Below are 13,315 nucleotides of genomic sequence, written 5' to 3'. Positions count from 1 at the left end.
GTGTGTCTGTCTGTCTGTCTGTCTGTCTGTCTGTCTGTCTGTCTGTCTGTCTGTCTGTCTGTCTGTCTGTCTGTCTGTCTGTCTGTCTGTCTGTCTGTTTGTGTGTGTGTCTGTGTGTAGTAATGTCTTCCACAGTTCTCTCTCTCTCTCCACTTTAACTCCCCAAAGAGGAAAGCTCCTCCCTTCTCCGTTTTCACAAACAAAACACAGTTGAGGTGCCCAGATTACTGAGATGTGTGTGTGTGTGTGTGTGTGTGTGTGTGTGTGTGTGTGTGTGTGTGTGTGTCTAAACATCTGCATATAATAGAACACTATTACAAACTAGAATGGAGAGGCCACTACAGGGGATAGACCTGATATATTATGTATGGTAGAGGAGATAGACCTGATATATTATGTATGATAGAGGAGATATACCTGATATATTATGTATGGTAGAGGAGATAGATCTGATATATTATGTATGGTAGAGGAGATAGATCTGATATATTATGTATGGTAGAGGAGATATACCTGATATATTATGTATGGTAGAGGAGATAGATCTGATATATTATGTATGGTAGAGGAGATAGACCTGATATATTATGTATGGTAGAGGAGATAGACCTGATATATTATGTATGGTAGAGGAGATAGATCTGATATATTATGTATGGTAGAGGAGATAGATATGATATATTATGTATGGTAGAGGAGATAGATATGATATATTATGTATGACAGAGGAGATAGATCTGATATATTCTAGTTTCAAAACAAATCAAACATTCTATCAGAAGTATTATATTATCTCTGTACCAACTTCTTATCAATACCTCTAGCAGTCTGCCACAGATTATCTCTGTCCCAATTTCTTATCAACACCTCTAGCAGGCTGCCACAGATTATCTCTGTCCCAACTTCTTATCAATACCTCTAGCAGTCTGCCACAGATTATCTCTGTCCCAATTTCTTATCAACACCTCTAGCAGGCTGCCACAGATTATCTCTGTCCCAACTTCTTATCAATACCTCTAGCAGTCTGCCACAGATTATCTCTGTCCCAATTTCTTATCAACACCTCTAGCAGGCTGCCACAGATTATCTCTGTCCCAACTTCTTATCAATACCTCTAGCAGTCTGCCACAGATTATCTCTGTCCCAATTTCTTATCAACACCTCTAGCAGGCTGCCACAGATTATCTCTGTCCCAACTTCTTATCAATACCTCTAGCAGTCTGTCACAGATTATCTCTGTCCCAATTTCTTATCAATACCTCTAGCAGGCTGCCACAGATTATCTCTATCCCAACTTCTTATCAATACCTCTAGCAGTCTGCCACAGATTATCTCTGTCCCAACTTCTTGTCATATAACCTCTAGCAGTGTGTCACAGATTATCTCTGTACCAATTTCTTATCATATAACCTCTAGCAGTCTGCCACAGATTATCTCTGTACCAATTTCTTATCATATAACCTCTAGCAGGCTGCCACAGATTATCTCTGTACCAACTTCTTATCAATACCTCTAGTAGTCTGCCACATATCACATTTGCCATAGGTGGATTAGGCTACTTTATTTACAGTCCCAATCTACCTCTAGTCTCATCACAATATCTCTGTTGCTGAGCGACTGAGCGGTAGGTGGGTTTGATCCCGGAGTCTTTAACAACTGAGCTATATTGTCGTTTAGCCTGTAGCTTTAGCCATCAGGACAATAGTTATTGTAATTAGACAATGGTATGGATGACAGTATAATGTGTGTGTCACCTGGGTTGTCCTGTAATGTATAATTACTGTGATCCGTCTAATTGTTTCCAAGGGGTCCCCAAGGGGTCCCCGAGGGCCTCTAGGGTTACACAGTACCACAGCTGTTTGGACATATTGCTGGACCAAATCACCACAGGGACAGGTGGGGGGCACTAAACAGTTATCTTTAGTTACAAAGGCCTACATTCAATTATTTAGAGACTTTCATTTCTTTAGATATGTTTACGTATATATTACTAAATATAGACATCATGATAAGCAAACCATAACTGTCTGAATTAAACATTAAAAATAAACATTTACTAGAATGCTATCAGCGTTATAAATATTATTTGTGGGAGCATTGGTCAGGTCTACCCAATAAATAACATTACATTTCTTAATGATGCGTTGGAATTTGCCTCCCAAATAAAGACAGAATTGTTAGGCTATTTTCCACTTAATGTAGACTGTATGTATGTCTATGACTATGTCTCCACATGTGTGTATATGGTATTACCGTGTAATGATGAGACCCGTTATTTCTGTATAGGCTACAGTCTATGTGACGACCCCAATAAAGCCCCATAATAATGTGTCCATCCCAACTGCATAGCAGGAAAGCTGGCCTTATATAAACGATCGCGTGCAGAACAATGTAATCACGTCGGAATGAATAGGTGTCATTAATTAGGGTTCATATATGGCTCATTCCATCATTTTCTGCTCCTCCAAATACGAGATGGCCTATCACTGCCATTCAGCCATGCAATTTCGGCCTCTCGCCATACAGTCGACCGACCATCATTTCAAGGTAAATTAGAACAAAGATAGATGCCATTACCATACAAGAAGAGCCCGTGTTGATGCTATGCCCGATGTTAAATCGTCAGTGTCCCGACGCTACAACGTAGAGACCGTAGCCAGCCCCCCCAAAAAACTGTTTCTTCCCTGGAGAAAGGCGGTAGTCCTGTGACAGCGAGGCTGCGCGCGCGCAGACCGTGTCCTCGGTTTTCTCCGGTACGTAGTATTTTGACAGGAGAGAGCTGTCCTCACCCTGCGAGCAAACCGTTATTTTTATAGTCTATGAAGCATAGGTTATAGTACAGCAGGTTTATAAGGAACGCTGTCAAACAGATGTAACTACAAAATATAATCATTTATAAACAATAATGCCTATCCTGACAGAAAAATATATATAATTTCCATGGCAAAGCATAGGCTATATCTATTCTATTCTATAGACAATTAATCCAAATGATTACATTTATTTTATGGTAAGCATAATTTGTGTGAATGTTTATTGTTGACATTCCTGTCATGTGATGGCCTTGTAGCTGTCCTGGGTCAAATACATGGACATCTCTTTCTGGATGTAATAGGTTGTTATATACTCTGGATGCCTGACTGGACTCACCCAACCGTGTCCCATTAACATTACAACTATCATGTGTAAATGCATCATTTCCACCATAACCATTGGCTTTACTAAGTTATCATCAACATCTGACATGCATATATATGTGTTTCCCAGATGTATTAAGACGAGAATGTGTGAGGGGAAAGCAGGTCACCTTTTCTCTCTTTGTTATTCAAAAGTCTTTGTTATTCTTTGAGGAAAATCAAATAGTTGTAGTATTCTGTAAAGGTTTAAGGCATGACGGCCCGACAGTTCATTTCCCCTATTCTGACTGTTTTACATTTGGACAATGACTTCAGTTTGATTGTCGCTTTCCCCAAGTAAGACATCAGTGGTGATGGGGGGGAGGGGTGAGGGGTGAAGGGTTGGAAAGAGGGGAGGGAGTTCTTAGATTCTTACCCCAGAGAATGGAACACAGGACACAACAGTTCAGTGAACTGTTTGAAGGATCAGCTCCATGGGGGATTAAATGGGGAGAATTGAGAATTGATTTTCCCCAACTGGGGTTTAGAAGTGGTAGTGGTGATGTTGGTGGTGGGTAGGGGCCTCAGCTCAGGACTGTTGGCTGGTCATCTGGGTGCGTCCTGGGGGTTAGAAGTTGAGTTGTGAGAGGGTCACAGTGGTGGGTCAGACTTTAAAGGCCCACTATGGGAACAATAGACCTTTCACAGCCTGTCTGTGAGGATACAGACAGGTCAGGCTAGGAGTGAGGATATAGACAGGTCAGGCTAGGGGTGATGATATAGACAGGTCAGGCTAGGGGTGAGGAGACAGACAGGCCAGGCTAGGGGTGAGGAGATAGACAGGTCAGGCTAAGGGTGAGGAGACAGACAGGTCAGGCTAGGGGTGAGGAGATAGACAGGTCAGGCTAGGGGTGAGGAGACAGACAGGTCAGGGGTGAAGAGACAGACAGGCCAGGCTATGGGTGAGGAGACAGACAGGTCAGGCTAGGGGTGAGGAGACAGACAGGTCAGGCTAGGGGTGAGGAGACAGACAGGTCAGGGGGTGAAGAGACAGACAGGCCAGGCTAGGGGTGAGGAGACAGACAGGTCAGGCTAGGGGTGAGGAGACAGACAGGTCAGGGGGTGAAGAGACAGACAGGCCAGGCTAGGGGTGAGGAGACAGACAGGTCAGGCTAGGGGTGAGGAGACAGACAGGTCAGGCTAGGGGTGAGGAGACAGACAGGTCAGGGGGTGAAGAGACAGACCGGTCAGGCTAACGGTGAGGAGACAGACTGGTCAGGCTAGGGGTGAGGAGACAGACAGGTCAGGCTATGGGTGAGGAGACAGACAGGTCAGGCTAGGGGTGAGGAGACAGACCGGTCAGGGGTGAGGAGACAGACAGGCCAGGCTATGGGTGAGGAGACAGACAGGCCAGGCTATGGGTGAGGAGACAGACAGGCCAGGCTAGGGGTGAGGATACAGACAGGCCAGGCTAGGGGTGAGGAGACAGACAGGCCAGGCTAGGGGTGAGGAGACAGACAGGCCAGGCTAGGGGTGAGGAGACAGACAGGTCAGGGGTGAGGAGACAGACAGGCCAGGCTATGGGTGAAGAGACAGACAGGTCAGGGGTGAGGAGACAGACAGGCCAGGCTATGGGTGAAGAGACAGACAGGCTAGGGGTGAGGAGACAGACAGGTCAGGGGTGAGGAGACAGACAGGTCAGGCTAGGGGTGAGGAGACAGACAGGTCAGGGGTGAGGAGACAGACAGGTCAGGCTAGGGGTGAGGAGACAGACAGGTCAGGGGTGAAGAGACAGACAGGTCAGGCTAGGGGTGAAGAGACAGACAGGCTAGGGGTGAGGAGACAGACAGGTCAGGGGTGAAGAGACAGACAGGTCAGGCTAGGGGTGAGGAGACAGACTGGTCAGGGGTGAAGAGACAGACAGGTCAGGCTAGGGGTGAGGAGACAGACTGGTCAGGCTAGGGGTGAGGAGACAGACAGGTCAGGGGTGAGGAGACAGACAGGTCAGGCTAGGGGTGAGGAGACAGACAGGTCAGGGGTGAAGAGACAGACAGGCCAGGCTAGGGGTGAGGAGACAGACTGGTCAGGCTAGGGGTGAGGAGACAGACAGGTCAGGGGTGAGGAGACAGACAGGTCAGGCTAGGGGTGAGGAGACAGACAGGTCAGGGGTGAAGAGACAGACAGGCCAGGCTATGGGTGAGGAGACAGACAGGTCAGGCTAACGGTGAGGAGACAGACCGGTCAGGCTATGGGTGAGGAGACAGACAGGTCAGGCTAACGGTGAGGAGACAGACCGGTCAGGCTAGGGGTGAGGAGACAGACAGGTCAGGCTAGGGGTGAGGAGACAGACAGGTCAGGGGTGAGGAGACAGACAGGTTAGGCTAGGGGTGAGGAGACAGACAGGTCAGGGGTGAAGAGACAGACAGGTCAGGCTAGGGGTGAATAGACAGACAGGCTAGGGGTGAGGAGACAGACAGGTCAGGCTAGGGGTGAGGAGACAGACTGGTCAGGGGTGAAGAGACAGACAGGTCAGGCTAGGGGTGAGGAGACAGACTGGTCAGGCTAGGGGTGAGGAGACAGACAGGTCAGGGGTGAGGAGACAGACAGGTCAGGCTAGGGGTGAGGAGACAGACAGGTCAGGGGTGAAGAGACAGACAGGCCAGGCTAGGGGTGAGGAGACAGACTGGTCAGGCTAGGGGTGAGGAGACAGACCGGTCAGGCTAGGGGTGAGGAGACAGACAGGTCAGGGGTGAGGAGACAGACAGGTCAGGCTAGGGGTGAGGAGACAGACAGGTCAGGGGTGAAGAGACAGACAGGCCAGGCTATGGGTGAGGAGACAGACAGGTCAGGCTAACGGTGAGGAGACAGACCGGTCAGGCTATGGGTGAGGAGACAGACAGGTCAGGCTAACGGTGAGGAGACAGACCGGTCAGGCTAGGGGTGAGGAGACAGACAGGCAGTGAGACATCAACCACCATCACTTCCTGTCCCAATGCATTCCCTTCACTCTGCCAGGTCTGCTCAGCAGAGAGGCAAGGGACAGGGCCTCGAAGCAGATCGCCTCACAGTGGATGGGACCTAGCAATACAGTGCAGGCCATCCTGTCTGTTGGCTAAACTCCACAGCAACGACACATCGCCATCTACTGGTGGTGGGGCCTCTAGACATTCTCTCCACTGAACCTGAGAAGCAATGTAAGGAAGTGCATCTGCGGATACTTTTATCCAGAGTGACTTACAACAGACTTACAGTGAGGGGATACATTTTCAGTGTGTGTGATCTCTGCTAGCGTTACACACACACACACACACACACACACATACACACATACACACACACACACACACACACACACACACACACACACACACACACACACACACACACACACACACACACACACACACACACACACACACACACACACACACATACACACACACACACACACACACACACACACACACACACACACACACACACACACACAACCTGTGTGACGTGAAGGACGTACAAGGACACCACATGTTTCTTTTCAAACGCAGTCACATTTATTGTCCTTTTCTATGCCCAGTCACTGAGCAGTCTGATGAGTTGTCAAATCAATACCATATAATGCAGTCAATGGAGGTCTCACGTTTACCCAAAAATAAATACAAGACTGAAATAGTGTTGCACAGCTCCAAAATATACAAAGGCTTGGAATTAATTCATTAATTAATCATGTAAACTTTGAAAATATTTTACAAAAAAGAAAAAGATCTTTGCAACATTTTTAAAAAGGTTTACTATTTACATTTAGTTTTGTACAAAAATACAAAAAGGTGATGCAATCTGTTATGTTCCAGCCTTGAGCCAGGAGCATCTTGTACCGCCCGAGACAGTTACACTGTACCACTCATCCTTTTAAATAGTTGGTTTTGTTTTTCATCTTTTTAAAGTAGGTTTTTCATGTTTTAATGTTAATGTTTAAAATTTCAAAATCTTTTTTTTTTTGTGTGTTGGTTCTTTCCAGTTCTGACTCTCTGAAACCCTTTGGCAGAAGCATGGCCTGTGCTATCCTGATCATGCATCCTCAATTAATCAACCATGTATAATATATTTGAATCGATAGGGGAAACACAGTCTTTTACACAAATCATCACATACCATCATCAATATAACTTCAGGTTACAGCAAAAAGGAAAAGACTTCACAAGCTCCACTATACCAGTGCAATAGGAGAATATTGTTCTGTTTGTTTTTAAACCTCAGGGAATCATGTCTCAGAGGAAAACAGTATTTTTTAAATCCGAGGTTAAAAGGTGTCTGGGTCAATGCAAACAAGAGAACATTATTACCTCTGGCTCTCACTTCTGTGTTGGGCTCGAATCCATTTCAATTCCAGTCAATTCAGGAAGTAAACTGAAATTCCAATTCCGATTGTCTTCAATGATTTTCAAAGAGGAGAAATTTGGAATTGGAATTGAGAATTTGGTTTACTTTCTGAATTGACTGGTATTGAAATGGAATCGATCCCAACCCTGTTACACACATTGGATATGTCTCAGGGAAAGGCAGGCAATAGTTTCTTATTTGAAAACGTTTGTCTGTGGGGCCTGGCCTCAGACAAACCAATGTCTTTAGTTTGTGGGGCCTGGCCTCAGACAAACCAATGTCTTTAGTTTGTGGGGCCTGGCCTCAGACAAACCAATGTCTTTAGTTTGTGGGGCCTGGACTCAGACAAACCAATGTCTTTAGTTTGTGGGGCCTGGCCTCAGACAAACCAATGTCTTTAGTTTGTGGGGCCTGGCCTCAGACAAACCAATGTCTTTAGTTTGTGGGGCCGGGACTCAGATGAACCAATGTCTTTAGTTTGTGGGGCCTGGACTCAGACAAAACAATGTCTTTAGTTTGTGGGGCCTGGACTCAGACAAACCAATGTCTTTAGTTTGTGGGGCCTGGACTCAGACGAACCAATGTCTTTAGTTTGTGGGGCCTGGACTCAGACAAACCAATGTCTTTAGTCTGTGGGGCCTGGCCTCAGACAAACCAATGTCTTTAGTTTGTGGGGCCTGGCCTCAGACAAACCAATGTCTTTAGTCTGTGGGGCCTGGACTCAGACAAACCAATGTCTTTAGTTTGTGGGGCCTGGCCTCAGACAAACCAATGTCTTTAGTTTGTGGGGCCTGGACAAACCAATGTCTTTAGTTTGTGGGGCCTGGCCTCAGAGACAAACCAATGTCTTTAGTTTGTGGGGCCTGGACTCAGACGAACCAATGTCTTTAGTTTGTGGGGCCTGGACTCAGACAAACCAATGTCTTTAGTCTGTGGGGCCTGGACTCAGACGAACCAATGTCTTTAGTTTGTGGGGCCTGGCCTCAGACAAACCAATGTCTTTAGTTTGTGGGGCCTGGACTCAGACGAACCAATGTCTTTAGTCTGTGGGGCCTGGACTCAGACGAACCAATGTCTTTAGTCTGTGGGGCCTGGCCTCAGACAAACCAATGTCTTTAGTCTGTGGGGCCTGGACTCAGATGAACCAATGTCTTTAGTCTGTGGGGCCTGGCCTCAGACAAACCAATGTCTTTAGTCTGTGGGGCCTTGCCTGGGGGGAAATGGCTACATTGCTACTTTACCGAAAGTTGAAAGACACTTGCAATGGGAACACAAATCATCAAAATATAATCTATATATTTGTTTTGGCTGCATACAGATTATGTCAAACTACTGTTACTAATCCATATGAACAATTAAAAATGACTTCAGAGGATCCCAAATATCTACTCAAGATGGATTTTGACACCATATAGTTTAACGTTCATATTCTAAGACTGAGTCAGAAATGGCCCCCTTTTATTCCCTATGTAGTGCACTACTTTTGACCAGAGCCCTATGGGGTAGTGCACTAGGTAGGGAATATGGGTGCCATTTGGGATGCATTCTAAGAATGCACCGTCACGTTTAGCATCAGCCAGTTCAGTTCAATCATGATATTATTATAGACTCTGATATTAAATGTCTTTCAGTTTCACCATCATTCCTCTTCTAGGTTATTCAATATGATAATAAAATAACTCTCTGGATAAAATATCCTGTGATTAAAAATAGTTTCTATACAATGCCGTATACTTATTGTTATTAATGAATGTCATCTTGTAGATCCTGGCAAGTTGTCGCACCATAATCTACATTTAAAAGAGAGACACAATGCATAGAGAGGTACCTGTCTCTTGGTTCCCCAATGTTCCCCAATGTTCCCCAGTGTCTAACCAGCCATTTTGTGTAATTTTGACCACAGAAAGGTTCACCAAACGCCTAGATATATATATAGTATGGCATTTCAACACCAGGCAAATGAATGGCTGCAGTTTTATAGTCCAACAGTTTGTAAAACGATAAGATGAAATAGAATGTTAACACAATTATACCACACACTCTTAGAAAAAAAGGTTCCAAAAGGGTTCTTCGGCTCTCCCCATAGGAGAAGCCTTTTTAGTTCCAGGTAGAACCCTTTTAAGTTCCATGTAGAACCCTCTGTAAAAAGGGTTCTACATGGAACCTGAAAGGGTTCTACCTAGAACTAAAAGGGTTATACTTGGAACCCAAAAAGGGTTCTTCAAAGGGTTCTCCTATTGGGACAGCCGAAAAACCCTTTCAGGTTCTAGATAGCACCTTTTTTTCTAAGAGTACAGGGAGGAATTGTAGTGCGTTGCCCTACCTAACGACGACCCTACCTCTACCTGCTCTGTTCACTGTCCACGTAACACACACACACACACACACGCAGATGCGCACGCACACATACACACACAAGTGCACACGCATGCACATGCCCATCCTACCTCCCGTCCCATCTCAAGCTCAATTCATCTGACTCTCACAAGGATTTCACCCTGGATCTTTTTACTAATAACTAACTCCAGAACGTACTCATCCCTTACCTGGAACCTACGTAATAACTAACTCCAGAACGTACTCATCCCTTACCTGGAACCTACGTAATAACTAACTCCAGAACGTACTCATCCCTTACCTGGAACCTACGTAATAACTAACTCCAGAACGTACTCATCCCTTACCTGGAACCTACGTAATAACTAACTCCAGAACATACTCATCCCTTACCTGGAACCTACATAATAACTAACTCCAGAACGTACTCATCCCTTACCTGGAACCTACATAATAACTAACTCCAGAACGTACTCATCCCTTACCTGGAACCTACGTAATAACTAACTCCAGAACGTACTCATCCCTTACCTGGAACCTACATAATAACTAACTCCAGAACATACTCATCCCTTACCTGGAACCTACATAATAACTAACTCCAGAACATACTCATCCCTTACCTGGAACCTACGTACTCTTATAGCTTTCTTACGTTTTTCCAAATTCTCTGTTTGATTGTCCAGTCATTTTTTGTTCATTTTACAGTACAAGATACCCCCCTGTCCATGAACACAACTATACAAAACAGAATTGTCAAACATTTTGTACATATATTGAATTACACCCAACTTTACATATTCAAAAATGAAACTGAAAATTCGATATCTTTTCTCGTGGTAGTATCTCTAACAGATATTTCCCCTCTTGAAAATGATATGGTGTTTTTTTGTTTATTGCATGCGATAGATGAAAATAGGAATAAAACAAGGAACACCACAGTGCTCTGCAGCAACAGATATTAATTCATGTCAAATTCTAATTAGTTCACAGCTTGTTTCCTCCTGTAACCTCGTACACAGTGTCAGTTCAGTTAGTTCTGCAATTCAAATTTCGCTGAGTAACAGTTGTCCTTTTATCTATGTATCTCTATGTTAGATCTGTACAAACGAACAGTAATATGGTTGCAGAGGTATTCATAGAACACATTGAGTGACTTCATTGATCTACAGTTTGTTTTTCAATGTAGAAACACAACTCTTCAAGATTGGTCTGTTCACCAGAATGTCATTACTTAAAATGTATAACCCATTTGTTATGTTAAATGAGTTTAAAACCTGAAAAAAAACACTAGAGAGAAGCGTAATATTTGAGTGAAATCTTAAAGATTCAAACCGATATTTTCACAAGGACAGATGATTTGTTGTTTCTCTTAATAAGGTTGTATGATTAATGTGTTGGGCTTTGCGACGTGCCCCTGGCTACTGATGTTACGGAACTACGGAAAGATTGCACCCCCCCACCTATCCCCATAGAAACAGAATCTAGTCATTCTAGAATGTAGTTATTCCATTTCTACGTCCCCAATCCACTCTGCTACAAATGATGGGTTTGTGTCGTTAAAAATGTTTTTGTATGTCTCTTCATATAGCTATGTTCTTTTATATTCAATACAAATATACACAATAGGAATTTTCCATTATAAGATTAGTTTTATTTTTCTCAAGGAATATTCTTGAAGAATTCATAATGACGAAGTGCAAAGGAGAAGTTAGGCTTTGAAAACCCGATCCATTTCAACCTCCCAGCTAGCTAGCCAAACATTAGTGGGAAAGACCCTCGATAGCTTTTCACTCTTTGTTTGTTTTTATAGTCGTAAATATCTCCTCTAGAGTAGTCAGTGAATCCCCGGCATGCTTGGCCCTCCAGCGCAGAAAGGCCACAGCACGATTGTCCCATCATCTCTTCTGACACCTTGACATCTGCACCACATCACTTCAACAAGACCAAATATTTCCCTTATGTGTCCCTGCCAGGATTCCCTGCACTGAGAGCTCTTCTAGGGTCATAGGTCATTCCTATTTCTTTACATGTAGTTTATCTATGTGAGGATGGCATGTTGACCTATGTGTGTTGTTAACTCACTCTTGGTAAAACAATACTTTGACACATGGTTGTCAATAGTGATCACAGTCCATTGTTTTGTGTTGGGGCGGTAGCAATACAAAACATATAGCTTATTCATTTTTGTCGACTGGGAATATTTTGTTTATGGTTGAAATAATGACCTGTCCTCTGGGTAAGTGTAGAGAGAAATGCAATTCTTTCGGAAAGCAGTTATTTTAGGGTCACGTTAGGACACGACATACAAGTCATCCAACATCCAAGAAGATAAAAAATGACGATGGACGTTCCATTTGCTCCAACACACACACAGGTTGTCTTACCGCTCCATTTTTCTCCTCTTGTCCACGTTTCACTCAATACAGGATCTTGGGTTATTTAAAAAGGGAGTTCAAAGTTCAAAACAAGAACATTTTTTTTTCTTTCTTTACACTCTGAACAAAACACAAAGTTGTGTTCTTCAGTTCTGCACCAAGATATCAAACCCCCAGGCAGGTAGTCCAGAGTAGTCTTCTCTCTGGTTATACCCTCTTTGTTGAGTTGTGTATCCTTCAGTACTCAGTAGATAAGAACAGTAACAGCACTGAACCAGATCCATATAAATATGTCTACGTCCCAAATGGCATCCTATTCCTTATATGGGCCCTGGTCAAAAGTAGCACACCAAATAAGGATTAGGGTACATGTTTCTGCACTGAGCAGAGCGATCATTACGCGGAGCGATCATCATGGGGACTCCCATCTGAGTTCTCAGTCTCCCCCTCTGATATGACCTGCATGGGTGCCGTATAGAGCCGGCTACGGGTGCTGTAGCGACTACTATTGGCTGCAGGGGGGATCCGGGAGCGCCCCTGTCTGGACGAAGCCGACGTGGGGGGTGTTTTAGGGCTGAAGCTGTCTGAACTGGGCCTGGGGAAGAGGCTGGGGGGGAAGAGTTGCTCCCCGTCCGCCTGCAATGATGGCTCCTGCAGGGGAGAGGGGGGCTCCTCGGTGGGGTACCTGACCTGGCCCTCAGCAGCCAAGGGGTGCCCAGGGGACTTAGGGGCGATGGGGCTCTTGAGGATCTCTGTAGCAGACATGCGGTAGCTGGAATCAGTCCGACTGCCCTTCTTCAGGAGAAGCAGCTTGAACTCCTCGTTGGAGGTGCTGGACTTCTTGGCGCTGCGGTAGATGGGTCCTGGGGTGCGCTGGGTCCCGGCCGCGGTCAGGGTGGAGAGGGCTGGGGCGGGGGGGATGATGAGAGGGGGCGGAGGGGGATGGCTGGGAGGATAGCTGCAGGTGGAACGACGGCAGCCGGAGGAGGACACAGACGGCTCTTCCCACTCAGCTCTCCAGAGTCTTTACGGCCCAGGACTTTTCTCTTGGACCTACAATAGGAGAGTGTTACACGGTTCAGGTAAACAGGACATTTTATAGCCCAT

At 45.2% G+C, this 13,315-nt stretch overlaps 2 protein-coding genes across 2 annotated transcripts in view; both read right to left on the bottom strand.

The window, feature by feature from the left end:
• Positions 1–2,700, bottom strand: part of si:ch211-161f7.2 (retinoic acid-induced protein 2) — a 31,619-nt gene extending 28,919 nt beyond the window's left edge. Inside the window, exon 1 of the mRNA XM_065022659.1 lies at positions 2,578–2,700. The gene's annotated coding sequence lies outside the window, so the exon portion shown is untranslated. The remainder of the gene's footprint in view (positions 1–2,577) is intronic.
• A 5,607-nt stretch (positions 2,701–8,307) lies between these two features.
• The window catches only part of nhsb (Nance-Horan syndrome b (congenital cataracts and dental anomalies)), a 52,372-nt gene continuing 47,364 nt past the window's right edge, over positions 8,308–13,315 (bottom strand). The window contains 2 exon segments of the mRNA XM_065022657.1: positions 8,308–13,152; positions 13,155–13,261. Coding sequence (XP_064878729.1) covers positions 12,605–13,152; positions 13,155–13,261 — 655 coding nt within the window. The 3' untranslated portion in view covers positions 8,308–12,604.

This window comes from Oncorhynchus nerka, linkage group LG2 (assembly GCF_034236695.1).
Source record: "Oncorhynchus nerka isolate Pitt River linkage group LG2, Oner_Uvic_2.0, whole genome shotgun sequence".
NCBI lineage: Eukaryota > Metazoa > Chordata > Actinopteri > Salmoniformes > Salmonidae > Oncorhynchus > Oncorhynchus nerka.
This window is presented reverse-complemented; position numbering and strand designations above follow the sequence as displayed.